Genomic DNA, 21,565 nt, shown 5'->3' on the forward strand with positions numbered 1-21,565 from the left:
ATGTCTCTGTAGATTTGATCCTCCTCTCTCATGCTGGAAGTCAGGAGCCCAGGAGAAACACAAATTACCACCTCCTTTTTCTGCTTTGTGATCTGCCTCTTCACTCTCTTTAGATCCTCCCTGGGTGCCAGGGGTCCACCTCCCTCCTTTTCTTCTCTAAGTTGTTATTTTCCAGTGTTTGGATTCTGAATCTCAGACAGGTTGATTTATTGCTACTGTTCCACCATCTTCTCGGAAGTCCTATTTTTGGATTCTGTTATGTTTGATTACTTTATATGCCTGTCCTTGCCCCATACCACAGTCTTCACTATTTTAGGTTTACACTGTTCCTAAATCATAATATCAGATTCTCCAATTTTGTTCTTTTTTAAAATTGTTTTGGCTCCTCTCGATTTTTTGTCTTTCTATATAAATTTTACGATCAGCTTGGCAGTTTGTAGTAAAGAAAATGCTGGGATTTTAATTGGTATTGCATTGAATCTATGGGTCTATTTTGGGAGACCCAGCCTCTTAACAGAATTGTCTTTAGATTCTTCAGCATCATATATCTCTGCATTTATTTAGGGAATAAATCTGGGCTTAGACAATTTAGATCTTTAACTTTTTCAGCCGGGCATAGCATATTAACTGTCTTCTGTCATTCCTGAATTGGTAATTTGCATCTTCTTTCTTTTGTTTCCTAGATAGTGTAACCATAGGTTTATTATTTGATTTTTTTCAAAGGACCAGCTTTGGATTCATTGATTTTTTTTTCCTATTATTTTTTGTTTCATTGATTTCTTCCCTGTGCATTATTGATTCCCCTTTTGCTTGCTTTAGGTTTAATTTACTTTTGCTTTTTCTGGTTTCTTAAGGTGGAAGTCATCACTGATTGAGACCTTTCTTCTTTGCCATAGCATTTTAATGCTATCAGTTTACCTCTAAGTATGACTTTAGCCACATCCCACAATTTTTAATATATTATCATCTTCATTCATTTATTCATTGAATATTTCATTTCATTCAGAATATTTTCTAATTTATCTTGTGTTTTCTTCTTGGCACTGTGGATTATTTAAAAGTTTGTTGATTAGTTTTCAGATAGTTGAATAGCATTCTAGATACTTTTCTGTTACTGAGTTCAAGTTTAATTCCCTTGTAGTCAGAGAGCATATGTTTATTTTAATCCTGTTAAGATTGTTGCAGTTTGTTTTATCATTCATATGATGACTATTCATGAGTGTTCCATGCATCTGAAAAAAAAAAGTGTATTAATTGATAGTGTTATCCAAGTCTTTTGTGCCCTTCCTGATTGTCTGCTTATTTTAACAATTACTGAAAGAGAAATGTTGAAGTTTCCAAATGCATTTCATTCTGAAATGTTCCTTTTTATCCTTGATAATACTTCTTGTTCTGTTATTTCCTTTAATATTTATTTACCCTCTCTTGCATTTTTTAATATTAGCATTTGCATGGTATGTCACTTTCTATCCTTTTCTTTTAATCTGCCTATGTCTTTACATTTAAAGGGGATTTTTTTAATAGGTAGCACTTAATGGGGCCTTCTTTCTAAATCAAGTCTTTTCTATTCAACTTTTAATTATTTAAATTACTTACATTTAATGAAGTTATCAGATTAGTTCAATTTAAATTTACCATCTTGGGGCTGGGGATTTAGCTCAGCGGCAAAAGCGCCTGCCTGGCAAGCGCAAGGTCGTGAGTTCAGCTCCCGTTACTGGAGAAAAACCAAAAAAAAAAAAACAACAACAACAAAAATCTACCATCTTATTTTTGTCTCACTTGTTCTTTGTTCCTTGTTTTTCCTTCTGCCTTCTGTCTTTTTTGAGACAGTTTCACTATGTATTTCAGACTGGCCTTGAGCTCACTGTGTAGCCCAGGGTGTCCTCAAACTTGCAGCGATCCTCCTGCCTCAATTTCCCAAGTGTACCGTCACACCTAGCCCTCCTCCCTTCTTTTGACTAGTTTACTATTTTTTAGTGATTTCATTTTATCTCTACTATTGGCTCTTTATTTCTTTTTTATTTTTCCTAGTGATTGTTCTAGGATTACAATAGTCAAGTAGTTTTGGAGTTTTGTTTTGTTTTGTTTTGTTTTATTTTGAGGCAGTGCAGGCTGCCCTTGAACTCATTTTGTAGCCCAGAATGGCCTCAAACTCACTTTGATCTGCCTGCCTCAGCCTCCCAACTGCTGGGATTACAGGTGTGCCCCACCACACCTGGTCAAGTAGTTTTTTAGAGATTGCACTAAGGTTTATACTATAAACCTTCAACTTATCACAGTCTACCTTCAAATGTCATAACGCTTCACAATGGTATAGTAATGCTACATTTATTTCCATTCCCTCCCTTCATTTTTGTGATACTGTTATCACACATTTTTTTATGTGATATAAATCTTTCAATACATTGGTTTTGCTTTAAAATGTCAGATATTTTAAAAGATTATAAAATCAAAACAATGCTTTTTATTTAACTACATATTTACTATTCCTGCTGCTCTTCATTCCTTTGTATCAATTCAAATCTCTGCTTTTCTTTGACCTGGAAAACTTCCCTTAGCATTTCTTGTAGTTTCGGTCTGATGCTATGAGATCTGTCTTTGTCTACAAAATGTTTACTTTGACCTCATCCTTAAAAGATAATTTTTCTAGGTGAAAAATTCGAGATGGAGTTATTTGTTCTTGTTTTCTGACTCGTATGGATTTATGGCATGAAGTCTGTTGTTGTTCTTGTCTTTGCTGATTTTTTATATTTTTTGTTATCATTGCTCCTTTTTATAGTATGCCCCCACTGCATTTAGGCTTTTTCTCTTCATAACTACTTTTAGCAATTTTTTTCAGCCTTGGGAAGTTAACTGAGGTCTTTGCATTGAGCTACATCCCCACCCCTTTTTATTTTTTTTATTTTTTTATTTTTTTTGGTTTTTTTTCCTGTACCAAGAATTGAACTCATGACCTTGCGCTTGCCAGGCAGTCACTGTGCCACTGAGCTAAATCCCCAGTGTCAGACTCTTTCTAAATTTCTTTTATTTTCAGATAGCAAGTTGCTAAGTTGCCAGTGCTTGGCTTAAACTTGAAATCCTCCTGCCTCAGCCATCAAGAGTACTCAGATTGCGGATGTACATCACCATGCCTGGCTTGGTTTTTCACAGTTTATGATATGCCTTGGAATGATTTTCTTTATGTTTCTTCTGCTTGGGGATTTTTTTTTTTTTTTTTTTCTGCTTGGGGATTTATTGAGCTCCTTGGGTTTACAGTTTCTGTGGAATTGAGGGAAACATCAACCACTTTTTTTCTGCTCCCCACCAGGACATTTCTACTCTTGTGAGTAGGAAGCCAGATTATTCCCAGTTTTGTGTGAACTCCAAGGATTGTTAGCCTACTGCTAATTGGTAGTTATTTCTCCTGCCCTAGCCAGTTTCCTCTCACATATGTGCAAGTGAATATTCAACTTAAGGCTTATAAGGAACCCGCAGAAAATCTGTGGAGAGCTCTCTCCCCCTTTCCTTTCTCTGTGTCCATCTTCATTCTGGTAATACTCTGTCCCCTACATTCTAGCGAGCTACCTTGATTGCTCTGAACTCTGTTCTCTACTGCTTCAGTTCACTGAGGCTTCCGGACTACCCTTGGATTTCTGCTTCCTATTCTTCAGCCTGAAAATTATATTCAGATTTCTGGTGCTACTGTAGATTTAGTTTATGTCTTTTCTCAGGGATCATAGTCCTTTGTTACCTGCTGTCCAGTGTCCAAAAAATCATCGTTTCATATTTTTTTCAGTGTTGTAGTTGCCTGACACAGAAGTGTTATCTTATTCCATCTTGTTTGGAAGTGGAAGTCTTATGTGTACTATTTGAAGAACTTCCAGGCAGGCATGATGGTGTACACCTGTCATTCCCACACTCAGGAAGCTGAGGCAGGAGGATCACAAGTTCAAGGACAGCCTGGACTACCTAGGCATAGTAGTAGAAATGTGCATTGTTACTCTGAGTTGCTCAGTGGACAGGTAGCCCAGTACCGTTTTTGTGCTGACCTGCAAGCTGTCCTTGACAGCTGGCTTGTTCCTGCTGGCTTGAACCACCGGTGCTACATACATGACTGTCCTATCGGGCAGCTTGTGCCGCTGGTGGTGCAAATGGATCTAACCACTTTTATCAGTCTTTTTACTAATAAAATTAATAAAAGGTCACCTAATAGGACAGTCATGTATGTACCCACCAGTGGTTCAAGCCATCCCACAGCAAGACATACGAATTATAGCTCTGTTGTGAAGATGTTAAATAAATCTCCCACTGAGCCTGGGAGGTTTGCATTTCTGCAGTTTTTACTTTAGTAAGGCACATATGGAAGAAACTTGGCTGCAGGAAGCATTAACTGTACTTTTTGTCCCTTTCTCTTCCTGACATTGCCCTTCAGTGAAGGATTACCAGCTGGTCCAGAAGGGAGGAACACAAGAAAGCAGCGACTGTCAGGCCCAGCTCAGCCAGTACTCCCAGCACTTTGCCTTTATTGCCAGTCACCTTCTGCAGACCAGCATGGACAGCCATTGTGCCGAGGCAGTAGAAGCAACTTGGGTTCTGTCCCTGGCGCTCAAAGGTTTATATAAAACACTAAAGGTAATGGGGAGCCTCTTCTGCTTGGCAGTAAATCTAGCTGTGATTTGATATCTGCAGGGGATTAACCAGGAAGAAATTTCACCTGATTTTGGTGAATGCTTAACCATAAGATCTTGGTTATTTTTAGAAATGTTTGGGCTCTGTATAAGGATAACATTAAGGAGGAAATAGAATCTTCCCAGTAGTTGGTTTTCTCTTTTTCAACACTGTTTTATGGACTCATGTCCTGTGACTTCAAGAGGACACAGACTTAGCAGGTGAGAAGAAAAGTGGACAGAAAAGCCCCTTACTCGCTTTGAACAGCAGCCCTTCTGATTCATCATAGGCTATAGACGGAATAAAGGGGCCTAACATCCTGGGGAGCTTAGAGTGGGTTTGGCCAATAGACAGTTAAAGAGCTGCACAGTATTGGGCGTGCAGAGGAGATGCTCTGACTTGTGAGGACTCTTTCCAGTACCTGGTGGAAAGGAGGCTTTTTCCAGAAAGCACACTTTAGCTCAATGGGAGGGTCATCTTCCCAACAGAGCTGTCCAGGACAGGAGAGCTCAGTGGAAGTTTGTAGTCCTTGACTCTGAAGAGTTTGGTTGCAGTACTGGTGGGGAGACTGAACTGAGTAGCATTCCATCTGTAGACCACCCCAGAGAGTTTATATTTGTAGGGTTGAGCCTCCTTATCTGCTGCTGGTTGTTTTTTTGTTTTGTTTTGTTTTGTTTTGTTTGAGGGGGATTATTGAGACTACGTATGTCGTCCACGATGGCGTAGAACTCACTGTGTAGCCCAGGCTGACCTCAGACTCACCACAATCCTCCTGCCTTAGCCTCCCGAGTGCTAGAATTACAGGTGTGAGCCACTACACTCAGCCTGCTGGTGGTTTTGTTCACAGTATTTATCACAGTGTGCAATTCATTTCATTGTTCACATTGTATGTAGCAGGAAAGGAAAAATAAATTTCCCGAGGGCAGAAATGTTTGAATCCGTCATTTAGTAAATATTTGTTGAGCACAAGAGCCAAGTGGAACTGAGGGTGTAGTGGTGACCTAGAAAGAAGACCCCTGCTCTCCTGGTGCTTCCAGTCTCTCCAGCCAGAGACAACAGGGAGCATGCAGGAAAGAGTGCAATGAGTCAGAAAAAGCCTTTCTGAGAAGGTGAAACTTGCAGTGACAGATAAGGAGGTCACCCTGCGAAAACCGGGGAAAGAGAGTAGCAAGCTCCAGGTCTTGAGGTGGAAGAGGCACAGTTGTCACTGAGCAAAAAGAACCTTCGGGGGTTTCCGGATAGTGAGCCAGAGGCGGGTAAGGCTGGGGAAGCAAACAGAGCTTTCCAGGACCTTGTCAGCCAAGCTTAGGGGTTTGGGTTGTAGCCTCAGGTGCACTGGAAAGATTTTGGAAGGTAGAGAGCAGGGGAATGATATAAAATAAGTGTCAGAAATGTTGAATGAATGAATGAAAGACTGAACAAGCAGGTGGTGGGTTATGGGTAAGGGTCAGAGTCGCACGCTTCCTACTGACTGGAATTTTTGCTGGAGGTCAGCTTGGTTCCCCAACTGAGACTGGATGCTGAGGAAAGCTTGCTTCCCTCCAGAGGAGCTCTCCCTTCTTCATCAGAGACAGCCGCACATCACTGTTCTTCTACTTGGCAGGCTCACGGTTTTGAAGAGACTCAAGCAACCTTCCTCCAGACTGATCTGCTGAAGCTGCTGGTGAAGAAGTGCAGCAAAGGGACTGGCTTCAGCAAAACGTGGCTCCTCCGGGACCTGGAGGTGAGGCATACGGGCGGCTCCTGCCGCGGCGGCCCGAGAGCTAGGAGCCTTAGCCATTCCAGCTGGCTCTGCCCAGTGCACTTTCATTCTATACAGTTTTTAAAACTGTGCCTTGCTTCTGTCTTCCCCTTCAGAACTAAGGGACTGTGACACTTCTCATCCCCTGTCAGAGAAAATGAATTTGATGTTTGTTCATTGGAAGAGAAGTATTTTATGGACACACATAGTTGGCTATGTTATCATGGTAATGAAGTGGGCCCTTGAATTATTATTTCCGTTGAAAGTTCCTTTGAGCCAAAATCAGCTTCTAAATTTGTCCTCACATATGTTTGTCTTATGTAGGCTTTCAGTTGATAATTTTAGTTTATTGCTATTCCCCCAAGGCCTTAGATGTTTCTCAGTGGACTACCTGTGGTTCCCCACAGACTTCTTGGGCCAAGTGCCGCTTCAGGTGCAGGAGATGCCACTGCGAGGGTGTTGGTGCTGCCAGCCTTGGTCACACGGAGGCCTGGCCGGAGGAAAGAGCTCTAGCCACGGGAGGATTTGTTTAGGTGTAGGGGAAACCTGCTAAAACATATTACAGGGACCTGGGAGAGCATGCGAACTCTTAGTCTTAAAGGTATTTTAAATTAGAATATTTTTATTATATAGATAATAGAACCACATTGCAGGAAATTTCAAAAACATAAAAACAAAAAACTCCAGATTTTACCTCAAAATACAGCCACCATTAGCATTTTGTGTCTTTCTTTTTCTTCTTCCTTCTCCTTCTCTTTCTTATTTTCCTCCTCTTCCTCGCCTTCTGCCCTTCCTTCTTTTTTCAGTACTGGGGTTTGAACCCATACCCTTCACACTGAGCTACATCCCCAGTCCTTATTTTTTATTTTGAGACAGGATCTGGCTGAATTGCTCTGGCTGAGCTTGAACTTGCAGTCCTCCTGCTTCAGCCTCCCACAATGCTAGGATTATAGGTGTGAACCACCATACCTGGATCCTTCTAATATTTTCCTGTGTGTCTACAGTACATATATAAATTTATATTTTATGATGAGCATAGTATTCAAATAAACTGAGATCATATGATAGGTATTGTTCTCAGTTTCTATGTAGGTTTTATAACTGCCATTTTTGATAGCCTCATATGATACAAGAAGGTGCTTTGGCTGGGCATGGTAGCACACACCTATAATCACAGCACTTAGGAGGCTGGGGCAGGATGATCACTGTGAGTTTGAGGCTACCCTGTGCCACATAGTGAGTCCAAGGTCAGCCTGAACTGCATAGCGAGACCCTGTCTCAAAAAAAAGAAGGTACTTTGCACTTTTTTTGTCCTTACTAATACTTCAGTAGAACTTCGTTTTTACATGTTCTACATTATTCCTAAAAGAGGAGTTATTGGTTCAAAGGGTATGAATAATTTTTATAGATCTTTACATTTCAGCAAAACAAATTCTAAAGGAGGACACTGTCAGGGAAAAGTTAATAATCACAAGACCTCCCATAGTTTTATTAGCATTTCTTCAATTGCATGTACAATTAAACATGCATTTATTTTATATATATATATTTATATATATATATATATACACACACCACACACACATATATACACACTACAATATGTGTACATATATATAATTTTTATACACTATGTACATATACATATATGTACATATACATATATAATACATATGTACATATATATATATAATTTTTTGTGTATGTATGGTACTGGGGATTGAACCTTAGGCCTTCACCCTGAGCTACATTCCCAGCTATTTTTTATTTTGAGACAGGGTTTCACTAAGTTGCCCCGGCTGACCTTGAACCTCCTGCTTTAGCCTCCCAAGATGCTGGGATTACAAGTGTGTGCCACCAGGCCCAGCTAATTTTGCATTCTTTATATGAGTTCTGATGTTTTTAAAAGTTAGGTCAAATATTTTCTGTCCCTACATGTTTGAAGAACTGTGTCATCTTCTCACCCTCTGAATGCTCACCTCGCCCTGTGCCTGTTTCCTCTCTGTACAGATTCTGTCCATTATGCTATACTCCTCAAAGAAGGAGATCAACACTCTGGCTGAGCACGGAGACCTCGAGATGGATGAGCAAGAGGAAGAGGTAGAACAGCCAGTCAGCAGCCCTGGGGAACCAGAGCAGAAAAAGCTAGACCCTCTTGAAGGCTTGGATGAGCCTACCAGAATATGTTTCTTGGTATGTTCTTGCATCATGGTAGGGCTGGGGCACGGCTTCAAAGGAGTGGATTCTCTTTGGCTTGGGAGATGCTTCAGCCTAAGGATGAAAATGCTAAGAATCCACTTTCTAAGGACTCAGTCTGTGTTGTGCAGCATTAATTCAGAGGAATGGAAAAGCTGCAGAGCAGTAATTTTAAATGTTTTTGGATCATGGACCCAAAAGCTTTCAATCCTGTTTCCCAGAAAATACACATTCAAGTATTCATGTAAATTTCTGCATATAATTTCCTGAGTTTACTAAAGTCCTAAACACCCAGCCATAAATTTCCAAATGGTAGTCCCTCTTCCAGGATTGTCAGAAAATATTCTCTTACTGCCAGCATGGTGGGATTATACCTGTAATCCCCGTACTCAGGAGGCTGAGGCAAGAGGATCGCCATATGTTCAAGGGCAGCCTGGGTTACATAGTGAATACAAGACCACTGTGCACTACCTGTCTTAAAAAACTGCCCCCACAAAAGAAAAAAAGAAAGAAAGGTTCTCTTACCTTGTCCAAATATCTACTCTTGTTTGGAGTGCTGGGAAATGAGTAGGGCTTGGGCTTCAGAGGGTCTGATGATATGAAGAAAAAACATATGTTGGGGTGGATATCAGAAAAACTGGTAGTGTTTAAAAATCTCAATAAAAAGTACAGGGCTAAGGTTTGTGCCAGATGTTCAACTTGAATGTAAGTCAGCTACAGAGAAGGCTGCAGGGAGTATACAGTGTGGTGAATACGCAATGACTAAAAAAGGATTATGATTCTTGGCATAGAATTTTCTTGGTGGGTCAGTGTTTTATAATGTCTCCCATTTTAAAATCTCCTCCCAGGCTGGCCTTGAACTCTTGGTGATCCTCCAGCCTAGGGCTGTCACTAGTGTCCCCTGCAGCTGTGACTCTCTGTTTGATAAATTGTTTTATCATTGTAGTCAGATATTATAGTTCATGTCTTCGTGCTTGTAATTGTATATGCTTTTTTTAAGTGTTCGTAATGTTCTTCGGTTACAGCCTGTGGTACTTTTTGAAATACCATTGTACCACTTTCAGTTCAGATTACCAGTAACGTTTGGAAAGCACTTCTAATTGTTCCTCTTCTGCATCCTCCCGTGCTCTCAGATGGCGCACGATGCCCTCAATGCACCTCTGCACATTCTCCGGGCCATATATGAACTGCAGAGGAAAAAGACCGACTCTTTCTTCCTGGAAGTTCAGAAAAGGTGAGAGGCAGTGAATTGCCCCAGAGCCTGTGAGTAAGCGCGAGTGAGGGTGGAGCAGGTACCTGCCGCCAGCAGGAGCTGGAGAGACCCAGCAGGCCAGGCAGTGTGTGGCTTTGTGGCTCTCTGTGAACCTGTAGGAAGGTAACTGTGCTGAAGCACCTGGGTCGTCTCTTCGGTGTGCAGCAGGGTCCTTTGGGGACGTGTGATGTTAGACTCAATTTGCAAGTACAGATACCAGCGTGGATCTCACGTGTGTTCCCAGTGAGCGAGCGGTGCAGAGCAGGCGCCTCTGCTCGAGAGGGCTTTTTGTTTTCATCACCAGTGTGAATTATTTTTATGGGTTTTTTTTTTTCCTCAAGATTGATTATGTAGCCGGCCATGGTGGCGCATACCTGTAATCCCAGCACTTGGGAGCCCGAGGCAGGAGGATCGCTATGAGTTCGAGACCAGCCTGGGCTACAGAGTTAGCTCAAGGACAGCCTGAACTGTATGGTGAGACCCTGTCTCAAAAAGACCAGAAAAAAAAGATTGATTATATAATTAGCAGTATTCCCTTCTCTTGGCCAGGAAGTTCAGAGCTATTCTTGGGCTCAGCTCTGCAATTTGTGTAGAACTTTATATATCTGCAGTCTAATCCCTACCCCCCATCCCCCAGTTTTCACTTCTTTTTCTTTTTTAATGACAGTCTGTGTTCAGGCTGTCCTTCGAACTCACTTCATAGCTCAGGCTGGCCTTGAACCCCTGAGTGCCGACATTACAGGTGTGTGCTATCATGCCTGGCTTTCTTATTCTCTTTTTTTTTGAAGTGGGGGCAGTGTTGAGGATGACGCTCAGACAGTCCCGCGTGTTTGGCAAGCACTGTGCCAACTGAGTCATACTCCCAGTCATACTCTTGGACTTCTAATTTGTAGTAATTCTAATTTAATTTTTCTTTTATTCACGTTTCTCTTTTATGTGTTTCTTACATGTTGCCCGAAATCTTCTGAGGCAGGTGCTATGAGATAAAGATTGTCAGGGTACAATCTAAACTGCTGTAACAAAAGGGGCAGGACAGTCACAGACAAAGGCGGACAGAGTGTGTTTCTCCCTCACACAGCAGTCCAGGGGAGCAGGGAGCTCTGGTGTCATCCCCATCTGTGTAGTCACAGACAGCTCGCCCTCACCACCCCTGGGTGCTAGCCCAGAGGACAGAGGGGAGGTGGAGAAAGGAGCATACCCTTAGCACAGTTGTTTGAAGGTGGGCTCCGACAGTGGCACATACTTCACCTCCCACTGCCAAGAACCTCCTTACTCTGCTGGGGGAGGGGGAAGCCGTGTCTCCAGCAGAGTGAGTGTGTCACCTGTGAGAACTCCGAGGACCCTTGTTTCTAGACTAGAAGGGGTCAGGTGCAGGGGCACATGCCTGTAATCCCAACTTCATGGATGGCTGAGGCAGGAGGACTACAAGTTTGAGACCAGCATGGCAATTTAGCAAGACCCCATATCAAAATTTAAAAAGGGCTTGGGAATGTAGCTCAACTAGAGTGCCTGCCTAGCACATGTGAGGCCCTGTGTTACATCCCCAGTACAGAAAAAAATGAATGAATGAATGACTCCTGGGAGATGGGTTGTGTCCTCTCCCACAAGGGTGTACCTGAATATCTGCAAGCATGAATGAATGAAAGCTGTGGATCCAGTTTGCAAAGTATAGAAAAAGATCATGTAATTGTCTAAAAACAGGAAAACAGCTCTGAAAACATGCCTGACAAGTTTAAGTGTAGGTTAAGCTCCTGTCTGTCCTCCTCCCCTTTACATACCCATCTTTGTGCTCCTTTCCTTCAGATTTGATGGTGATGAGCTAGCCACAGATGAAAGGATACGCTCCCTGGCCCAGAGGTGGCAACCCAGTAGGAATCTGAGACTGGAAGAACAGAGTGCCAAAGCTGTGGATACAGACATGATCATCTTGCCGTGTTTGGTATGTCACCCACCTGGGGAACAAAGCATTCCCCCCCCACCCCACGTGAGAAGGCCAGGCCCCTGTCATGGTGATCTTGGCTTTGCAGTCTCGGCCCGCACGCTGTGACCAAGCCACTGCTGAATCGAACCCTGTGACCCAGAAGCTGATCTCAAGCACAGAGAGTGAGCTGCAGCAGAGCTATGCCAAGCAGCGCCGGAGCAAGAGTGCTGCCCTCCTGCACAAGGAGCTGAACTGCAAGAGCAAGAGGGCTGTGCGGGACTACCTCTTCCGCGTGAATGAGGCCACGGCCGTCCTCTATGCCCGCCACGTGCTGGCCTCCCTGCTCGCTGAGTGGCCTGGGCACATGACAGTGAGCGAAGACATCCTGGAGCTAAGTGGCCCTGCCCATATGACCTACATTTTGGATATGTTCATGCAGCTAGAAGAAAAGCACCAGTGGGAGAAGGTAGTTAAACAAACCAAACTCACACTCCCTCCCAGGCCTTTCCTCTGCCTCTTGCTCCCCATCTTAGTGGGCCATGGGGTGTTTGAACAGGCTGCACCAGTGAGTGCTGCGCAAAGTGAGCTTACCTGTACGGCCCTGCAGATCCCTGACAGGTGTGAGTACAGCAAAGGTAGGGCCACTGTTGCCTCCCGTGGATTGGCCTGGAGTTGAGCTCACAGCCTAGAGACTTGGTTCTCAGAGAACAGTTGTAGTAGTGGTCCCATGAAACCTGTCTTACCTCCAAGTCTTACAAGTCTCCTGGCTAGCTGTCCTCAGATTCCCAGAGTGTCACGTAATGTGAGGGCCATGGACAGGTTAAATAGGACTCTCCAGTAGCCTCCCCCACCCCAAGAAAGAAAGACTTCCAGTGAGGTTTTTGTCTTCTTTTTAGGGTATCATTTCTAGAATGTCTACCCAGGTAAGATGCTCTGCCCAAACTTACACCTGGGCTGCACTGTGATCCTAGGTGTTACTGGTGGAGATCAAGTCCCTTCTTGTCCAAGGGTCCTGGCTTCTGCCTGGCAGAGTTGAGGTCTCACTAGGGTGCATGCCACTCTCTGCAGCCCGATTGTCTCATTTTTAAGTTGGAGATCATTTCCTGTTTTGTTTTGTTTGTTACCTTTTTGAGACAAGGTCTAACTATGCAGTGCAGGCTGGCCTTGAGCTCACTTTGTTGCCCAGGTTGATCTCGAACTTATAACAATCCTCCTGCCTCAGCCTCCTGAGTGCTGTGATTACAGGTGTGTGCCGCCACACCCAGCTCCATTTCCTGTTTGGTTTTTAAGTTAAGTGTTCAACCTGTTCTTTTAAAACCATGCTGAGTGGCTGGAGATTTAGCTCAGCGGCAAAAGTGCCTGCCTGGCAAGCACAAGGTCGTGAGTTTGATTTCCGGTACCGGAGAAAAACCAAAAAAAAAAAATAAAACCATGCTGAGTTAGAGACCCCCTTCCACTCCTGCTGCCTAGAAGCAGAGGATTAGAAAGCACCCTGGTTTACAACTCAGCAGCCATTTTCTAGCTGAACCAGAAAGGGTTTTTTGTTGTCATTGTTTTGGTTTTTTTTAAGAAAAAAAAAAATTCAAAACAAGATAATAGGAGGGCAACAGTGGTTAATACATTGCATATTTGAACCAGAAAGTTTTGTCACCATTTTCCTGGTTTTCAGTGCAGAAATTTTGAGTCACATTTGGTACCTTCTTCATCCTGTCCCCTCCCCTACTTAATTTATCCTCTGACTCTTGGCTTGCCACCTGTGAATACTACCAATTTCCAAGTCTCCTAGGTCCTTTGCCAGCCCTGCAGGGCCTGGTAGTTTGCTATAGCCATATGTATTTTTCTGGAAGGGACAAAAAGGAGCCATTGTGGAAATGTCTGTTCCCCCTTTTGCCCCATAGCGCTCCTCACTCCGCATCTCAGCTTGGGCACTTGTCACTCTGTACTCTCAGTATTCACCTGTAGGTTGCTCCATCTGCTCAGGCAGAGCCGTTGAGGGCCAGGACCATCTCTGGTGGTCCTGTCAGTTCTTGCTGATCTTCTGGAAGTGGCATTATTTTGAAAGATCTGCAGTGTCTAGTCTAGTGAGAGGCGGCATTGCAGAGGATTGTTCTGGGCCATGATGATTCTGACACCTCTGGGCCGGCCATGGCTTGAGGCAGGTTCTCACTGCTTCATCCTGAGCCCGCTGGAGGCCCCACCCCGCCCTAACCCACTGTGTGTCCTGCCAGATCCTGCAGAAGGTGCTCCAAGGCTGCCGAGAGAACATGCTGGGGACCATGGCCTTGGCTGCCTGCCAGTTCATGGAGGAGCCAGGAATGGAGGTGCAAGTGAGGGAATCGAAGCACCCATATAACAACAACACCAGCTTTGAGGTACGGTCTGAGCAGCAGAGACCTTACCCCAGCATCCCTGCCCAGAAACGTTCCTTTCCTCTAAGGGGTGGTCTCTCTGAAGCCAGGGGTCCTGTGCAAGCTTGTCTCCCCTTCTGCTGACCTTCTTCATTTTAATTGCAAAAATGGGCCATCTGGCCCCACAGGGAAGTTTACTTTTCCTGCACCAGCTCCTCAAGGGAATCCTTGGTTTCTTGTGGCACTGAATCTGCACATGGGTCCAGGTTCAGCCTTGCTCTTTCACTGTTTCCTGATGACTTGCCCACACCTTGGAGACTCCAGCCCCTCTTTAATCACATGCTTAATGGTACTGAGATAGAAGTAAGAGTTGGGATGAGCTAGGATTGGGGCGGCCTCCATTATTTTCCTTGACTTAGTGCCACTTGCCTCTCTTCAGCCCTTTAGAAGTCTTGAATGCAGCAAAGCCTTCTGGGTGGAAGGCACCCGACAGCAGTAGTGGAGGGGGACAGCCAGGATAGAACTTGATTGTTGGGCCAGCCGAGCGTCGTGGCACGGGTCTATAATCCTAGCACTCAGGAGACTGAGGCAGGAAGGTTGTCATGAGTTCAGAGCCAGCCTGGAGTACATAGTGAGTTCAAGGCCAGCCTAACCTACATAGCAAGACGCTGTCTCAAAAAAAAAAAGTTAAAAATTATATATATAACTTTCCTTGCCTTCCTCTTTCCAAGCCTCTTCTCTGTCTTCCTGGGCTCCAGTCACATGGAGACTGGTCAGCTGCCAAGTTACACCTCAAAGAGGATCATCTTGTCTCTGCCACTGCCCCACACTGTCCTCTCTTTCTATGAGATTCTCACTGCTGCTCCTTACCAACTTCCTGCGCTGGCCTGGCCCCAGCCTCGCCTGTCTCCACAGCAGCTGCCAGAGTGCCTGCCCCTCCCTCAGTGCAAGACCCAGGCTTTCTCCTGCTCACACTTTCCAGAGTGCACTGCTGTCCAGACAGTAAAAACCCATTTCATTGCACAAGACCTTGGCCCGCTGTCCCGCCCATCTCTCCAGTGTTATGGCTCACCCTTGTCCTGACTGCCCAGGCATCCCTTTACCCCACGTCCTGAGAGTGTCCCAGTACTGCCTCCTTCCTGAAACACACCCCGAGGTGATCACACGCCCCCTTCTCCTCACCAGCTCCTGCTTCCATTGTTCATCACCACCTGAGCGCCCTGCCCTGGGACCCCTTTCTGCCCACCCTATCGTGCACCTCATGCTGCATGTCCCATCCGGACTGAGAGCCCCCGGGGGGGTGGGGCTGTGACTTATTGTCACATCCCAGCTGCAGTGACAGCTGCAGTGTCACCCAGTGAGCCGCGGTGATAGATGTGTTCTCTGTTCCTCCTCCCAGGATAAAGTCCACATTCCTGGTGCAATCTACCTCTCCATCAAATTTGACTCTCAGTGTAACACAGAGGAAGGCTGTGACGAGTTGGCCATGTCCAGCAGTAGCGACTTTCAGCAGGATCGACACAATTTCAGTGGGTCTCAACAGAAGTGGAAAGATTTTGAGCTTCCAGGTATAGATAATACTTGGTTATGTAGGGTCTTCAATGAAGTGTTCAGACAAAATATTGGAAAGGGAGCCAGGCATGGTAGCACATGGCTGTAATCCAGGACTTGGGAGGCTGAGACAGGAAGATCACTGCAAATTCGAGGCCAACCTGGGCTACATATTAAGACCAACCTGAACTATATGGTGAGACCCTGTCTCAGGGGATAGATAGATAGATAGATAGATAGATAGATAGATAGATAGATAGATGATAGATAGATGGAAAACTACTGGAGGGTTTTAAAACAAGCTTAATGCATTTAATCAGAAGCCACTTGGTTGCCGTCCCCCACTGCCTTGTCTCCTGATCTGTCTGGTTCTCTGTGGCCAGGAGACACCCTGTACTACCGCTTTACTTCTGACATGAGCAACACCGAGTGGGGCTACAAGTTCACCGTGACAGCAGGACACCTGGGGCGGTTCCAGACAGGTGTGTGTGCTGCCCTTTCCCTTTGCATGATCTTTCTGCCAGGGACACGCTATGGCTGTTGGTGCCATTATGCTATAAATGTTTGTTAAAATCAAAGCAAATTCTTTTCTCTAAGGCTTCCCAGATATATCTCATATGCCCCACACCTGTCTTTCTTGAATAGGACATGGCTGGCTAGTTGTAAACTTGAGTGGTCAGATAAAACCTATCTGTCAGGGCCTGAAAACAGATTCTTGTTCTCTTAGAATTTGCCAGGGCATTTTGTAAAAAAAGAGGAACTGAGAATGTTGTTCTTCTGTTATTCTAACAAAGGGCTTAGTTTCAGCCCAAATGTAAATAATCATAATTATCTCATAATTCTTAATGTATATATTGTTAGACTTTGGGGTTTTTTTGGTTTTTTTTTTTTTTATTTTTTGAGGACTTTGTTTTTAAAATATCTGGGTGTTTTTTTTTTGTTTGTTTGTTTGTTTTTTTTTATGGGGAGCAGGATTCGAGATTTTGAAGCAGATGTTGTCAGAAGAAAGGGTTGTGCCTCACCTTCCATTGGCCAAAATTTGGGAATGGCTGGTTGGCGTGGCCTGTCGCCAGACTGGTCATCAGCGACTAAAAGCCATCCACTTGCTTCTGAGGATCGTGCGATGCTGCACCCAAAGGTAGGCTGGGTCCGAGTCCTTCAGTGGCAGGTGGGTGACAGGCACTTCCTCCCACCCCATGGCTTAGTGAAAGATGTCAGTGTTTATAATGTCTTCCTGTTCATCAGTCATTTTCTTTATGTGAGTGCTTTAGTGTCCTATTGAAGTAATTGTTGCCTTACTCAAAGGTAATGAAGATACCTCCTGAGTTGCCTTCTAGAAGCTTAACTGTTTTCCCTTCACACTAACATCTGCAATCCACCAGGGATGAACTTTGTGCGTGGTATGAAGCGGAGGGGTCACATTTTTCCCTACTGGTCTCTACTTTTCTCCAGAGACCACCTTTCCCTCCTCACCTTTGTCACAAAGCGGTTTCTGTGTGTGCACACACAGGTTCCTTTGGTCTTTTGGTTGTCAGTGTATCAGTAGCACATTGTCTTAAACATTGTAGCTTTACAACAGATATGCGTATCTAATATCTTCCAACTCGTTCTTCGTCTTCAAGAGAGTGTCCTGGGTATTTTTAACTTTATGTTTGCATATATACATTAGAATGAATTTGTTAATTTTGCCATGTGTGCACACACCAACTCAATCTCATACACCTGTGACACTGATGTTTTTTGTTTGTTTGTTTGTTTGGGGGTTTTTTTTGTGGTGCTGGAGATCTGACCTAGGCAAGCACTCTACCACTCAGCTACCTTCCATCCCCTTCCTCCCAATGTGATTTTGATGGATTCAGAGATCAATTTGAGAGGAATCAAGATTTTTAGAAGCCCTTAGCACTTGGGAGGCTGAGGCAGGAGGATCACCATGAGTTCAAGGCCAGCCTACTCTACCTAGTGAGTTCAAAGCCAGTCTGAACTACATAGCAAGACCTTGACTCAAAAACAAACAAAGGAGATCTTTAGAAGCCATGGTAGTGCACACCTGTAATCCCAGCTATTTGGTAGACTGAGGCTCACAAGTCAAGGCCAGCCTGGGCAACTTAACAAGATCCTATCTCAAAGTAAAAAGGGCTAGGGTCTAACACTGTGGTAGAGCTCTTATCTAGCATGTATGAGGCTCTGGATTCTATCCCTAGCATGGCAAAAAATAAAGGGGGGGCCCTCCTCGTCAGGTGATAGAAAGTGGCTTGAAACTAGCACCTTGACTGGTGGCCAGGAGGGAGGGAGAGCATGCAAACTAAATATGCCTGGCATGACCACCACGTCCTCATATGTAGACGTGGGGTCACGGGGGCTTCCAGTGAGACCTGTCTGGGTGAGGAAATACGTTACATCCCCATGGTCACCGGGCCAGTGAGCCTTTCCTGGCTGCAGCACAGGTGCCTTTATGTTCTGCACCCCTCCCTTCCGGTCCTGAAGGGAACTGCCAGCATGCCTTGCCACCCGCCCAGGCCATACCTGCTCCTTAGAGAGCTTGGGACCCACACACTTAAGGGTTTGGCCTGGAGGCCGGACAGGAGGGAGCCAGGCGGGCCTTTCACCTCACTCTCTGAGGGCTTGCCCAAAAACCAGCTGAAACAGCTCTGTAAGCCAAACCAAGTCTTTCCATTTGTTTACTTACTTACTTATTTTGGTACTGGGATTTGAACTCAGGACCTCATGCTTGCCAGGCAGACACTACCACTGAGCTATATCCCCGGCCCCCATTTGTCTACTTTGTGAAGATTTATTCCTCTGGGGAAAAGTGATTGGCTCCAAGATATCACTAACAGGATTTTTCTTCAAGTCATAGGAGAAAAAGCAAAACAGTTATGTGTCTGTGTGGGTGTAGGTGTAATCGTGTAGTAAGCCCTGGAGTAATACTGATTTTCTAATTTTCCTTCTTTAAACAATGCTGAGCTGGAGCCTCAGTGCACCTGCTCGAGTGCCAGCCCTCTGCTCTGCTCCTGATTGGTTTCACCAGGAAGGAATGTGCTTTCCGGAGGGTGAAGGTTTCTGGCTGAGCAACTTCACAAGAATATTTTGTTTTATAAGCTTAACTATCAAAACAGTGGTTGTTGCCATGGTCTCCAGAGTAGTTCTTTTTTTCATCATTGATTTTATTTTCTATGTGCAGTATCATATCTCTCCTTCTCCCACTTGACATTTATCTTGAGATCTCCCCACTATCACTGGAAGCTTCATAACAGCCATTTTAAAGACTCACAGGTTCTCCTGGTTCCTTGAAGTTTCGGCTCTGCCCCTTTCCCTTCTCACGGTTGGAGGGAGGCAGGTGGCACTGTTCCATGATGGCTGTATGTGCAAGTGGTGGCGGAGGAGCGATGTGAGCTGCTGCTCCCATCCGCTGGCCTGGTTCTCAGCGGACCCGCTCATCCTGGGCTCTTCCTGCAGTGACCTCTGTGACCTTGCACTTTTGAAGCCACTGTGGCAGCTCTTCACCCACATGGAGTACACCATGTTTGAGGATGTGACACAGCCTGGCATCCTCCTCCCCCTGCATCGGGCACTCACAGAGCTGTTCTTCGTCACCGAGAACCGTGCCCAGGTAAGGGCCCTGCCTACCCCTTGCCTTTCACCCCAGATCTCATAGGGAGAATGAGGCCTCTACATGCTTTTGCCCCCAGCTGCCCAGGGAAGACTTGGGTCTCAGCGTCATTCTGAGCACTGGGTGTTGGGCAGGCCTGAACAGGGAGGCAGGCTGGGCCTACAGTCTGGGTGTATCCTCTCCCCAGCCCTGGGAAGTCCTCAAGTCAGCGCCAGATGGCTTATTTTGTCAGGCTTAATGCCAAAAGGGGAAAAACCTGCCCTGGATGGGCCCTTGACAACAGTGAGTTTTGGAAAATCAAATGGATAGATTCTTCTTCCTCCTCTTTTTTCTTTCCCCACAGCACAATAGACTCATTGAATGTGTGAGATGAAAGGGCCTTTCACAGGTCCTCTGCGTACCCTGCTCGGTCACACGTGAAGAAGCCTGTCTGGGTAGAGGGGAAGGGTCCCTGCCTGGCTACCTTGTGGGCAGGTCAGGAGAAGGCCAGCCCTCCATTCAGGCCCCTTTCATGGTGTTTGAGTGAGCCATGCCATGAGAGTCTGCCATAAGTGGCATTTACCCCTTGGGCCTCCTACTTTCCAGGCTGGTCCCTGGTCCCTCACAGAGACTGCTCTCTCCGCAGGAGCTCGGCATGATGCAGGATTACCTGCTGGCCTTAACCACGGACGACCACCTGCTCCGCTGTGCAGCACAGGTACCCTCTCCCCCAGAATAGCTGCCTTGGGGTCCATCTCTCTATGGTAGGCGGCACCATCTCATCACTGCCAGGACAGTGCGTGTGTGTTTCCTGGCGAATACAGAACCTCTCAGAGTTTACACAGAGCGAGGTTCCAATTCAATCCCTTCCTCCTGGTGCTCAGAAAGCAGGCAAGCCCCATTTATCAGCGTCGCTCACATTAAACTGGGGTCAGAAGACGCTAGCAAGAATTTGTGTCTTTAAAACCCAAACAACCAATGCTTTAAATTTAGTTTGGCTGATCCCTGAAGTTTCCATAGCGTTAGACTTCAGATATTTTTGGATATAATTTGCTTCCTCGGTAGAACTTCTCCTCTGACAGCTGTTTGGTCTCAAGACCCTTCATACTTTTAAATTATTGAGGATCCAAGAAAGCTTTTGGTTTTGTATATTGTATACATCATAAACCATTAGAAATTGAATTAGCTTTTAATTCTAGAAATTGAAAGTTAATAGAAAATTTTAAACATTTATCAATTCACTTTTTAAAATAGTAAAGACATTTCATGTTAGCATAAATGACATGTTTTGTGGAAAACAATTTTTACTTCTGAAAACAAAAGATTTTTTTGAGACTGTCTCTCACTATGTTGCCCGGGTTAGTCTTGAACTCCCTGAGTCAAGGGATCTTACTGCCTCAGGTCCCAAAGAGGACCATGGGCGTTTGCCACTGTGACCAGCCTAAAACAAAGTAGCTATTGAGAGGGGTGGTGCACATTCCATTCCTGCAGATCTCTTTAATGTCTGGTTTATCCAAAGGCAGCAGGATTCTCCTAGCTACAGCTGTACTCAGTCTGCCATATCATCACGGTTTAGCCTTGGAAAACTGTACTGCGTGCTCGTGAGACAGTGGAGAAGCGAAACAGGAAGGCTGTGACCCCCACAAAGCTCTTGGGATTACCCAGTCCCCAACCACGTTTTTTTTTTCTTTTTTTTTTTTTGTTTGTTTGTTTTTTTTTTTGTCTTTTTGAGACAGGGTCTCACTATGCAGTTCAGGCTGACCTTGAGCTCACTTTGTAGCCCAGGCTGGTCTCGAACTTCCAACGATCCTCCTGCCTCAGCCTCCCGAGTGCTGGGATTACAGGCGTGCACCACTATGCCCAGCTTTTTTTTTTTTCTTCTAATTTTTTGCACTACTGGGGATTGAACCCAGGGCCATCCAGACTGAGCTTCATCCTCCCATTTCCCTTTCCCTCCTCTTCCTCTTCCTCATTCTTATTCCGTACCAGGCAGGTAGGGAACTGAGGTACTCAGAGTCACGCCTGGGTGGCTGTAGCCAGAGCTCAGCCTCCGTCTCAGGAAGGAGAGGGTCACCTTTGCTGCCACAGGTGTCTAGGGGTTTCTGCTCTGGAGTAGGAGTTCCCATAGCACATATAGGAGAGACTGTGGGACCCTCCCGAGACCCCTAGGCAGAGTAAAGAAGCTCTCCCCTCCAACAGCCACCTTCCACATTGCTGCCCCCACTGTGGTTTTGTGACATGGTATAAGAGAACTTTGATATTGGACAATTTTTGTGCCAGAAGCTCAACGTGGCAGGATTCCAGTAGGTGTGACCATCAT

At 45.1% G+C, this 21,565-nt stretch overlaps 1 protein-coding gene across 2 annotated transcripts in view; it reads left to right on the forward strand.

Moving 5' to 3' along the window:
- The window catches only part of Zzef1 (zinc finger, ZZ-type with EF-hand domain 1), a 121,716-nt gene that overhangs the window by 97,243 nt on the left and 2,908 nt on the right, over nucleotides 1–21,565 (forward strand). For both annotated transcript variants that reach the window (XM_005399693.2, XM_005399694.2), the window contains exons 43-54: nucleotides 4,412–4,611; nucleotides 6,251–6,370; nucleotides 8,399–8,581; nucleotides 9,718–9,818; nucleotides 11,640–11,775; nucleotides 11,864–12,223; nucleotides 13,986–14,129; nucleotides 15,505–15,673; nucleotides 16,040–16,138; nucleotides 16,629–16,794; nucleotides 19,113–19,266; nucleotides 19,892–19,963. In XM_005399693.2, coding sequence (XP_005399750.1) covers nucleotides 4,412–4,611; nucleotides 6,251–6,370; nucleotides 8,399–8,581; nucleotides 9,718–9,818; nucleotides 11,640–11,775; nucleotides 11,864–12,223; nucleotides 13,986–14,129; nucleotides 15,505–15,673; nucleotides 16,040–16,138; nucleotides 16,629–16,794; nucleotides 19,113–19,266; nucleotides 19,892–19,963 — 1,904 coding nt within the window. The remainder of the gene's footprint in view (nucleotides 1–4,411; nucleotides 4,612–6,250; nucleotides 6,371–8,398; nucleotides 8,582–9,717; nucleotides 9,819–11,639; nucleotides 11,776–11,863; nucleotides 12,224–13,985; nucleotides 14,130–15,504; nucleotides 15,674–16,039; nucleotides 16,139–16,628; nucleotides 16,795–19,112; nucleotides 19,267–19,891; nucleotides 19,964–21,565) is intronic.

The sequence above is a fragment of the Chinchilla lanigera genome, unplaced genomic scaffold (assembly GCF_000276665.1).
Source record: "Chinchilla lanigera isolate Chin_1 unplaced genomic scaffold, ChiLan1.0 scaffold00066, whole genome shotgun sequence".
Classification (NCBI taxonomy): Eukaryota; Metazoa; Chordata; class Mammalia; order Rodentia; family Chinchillidae; genus Chinchilla; species Chinchilla lanigera.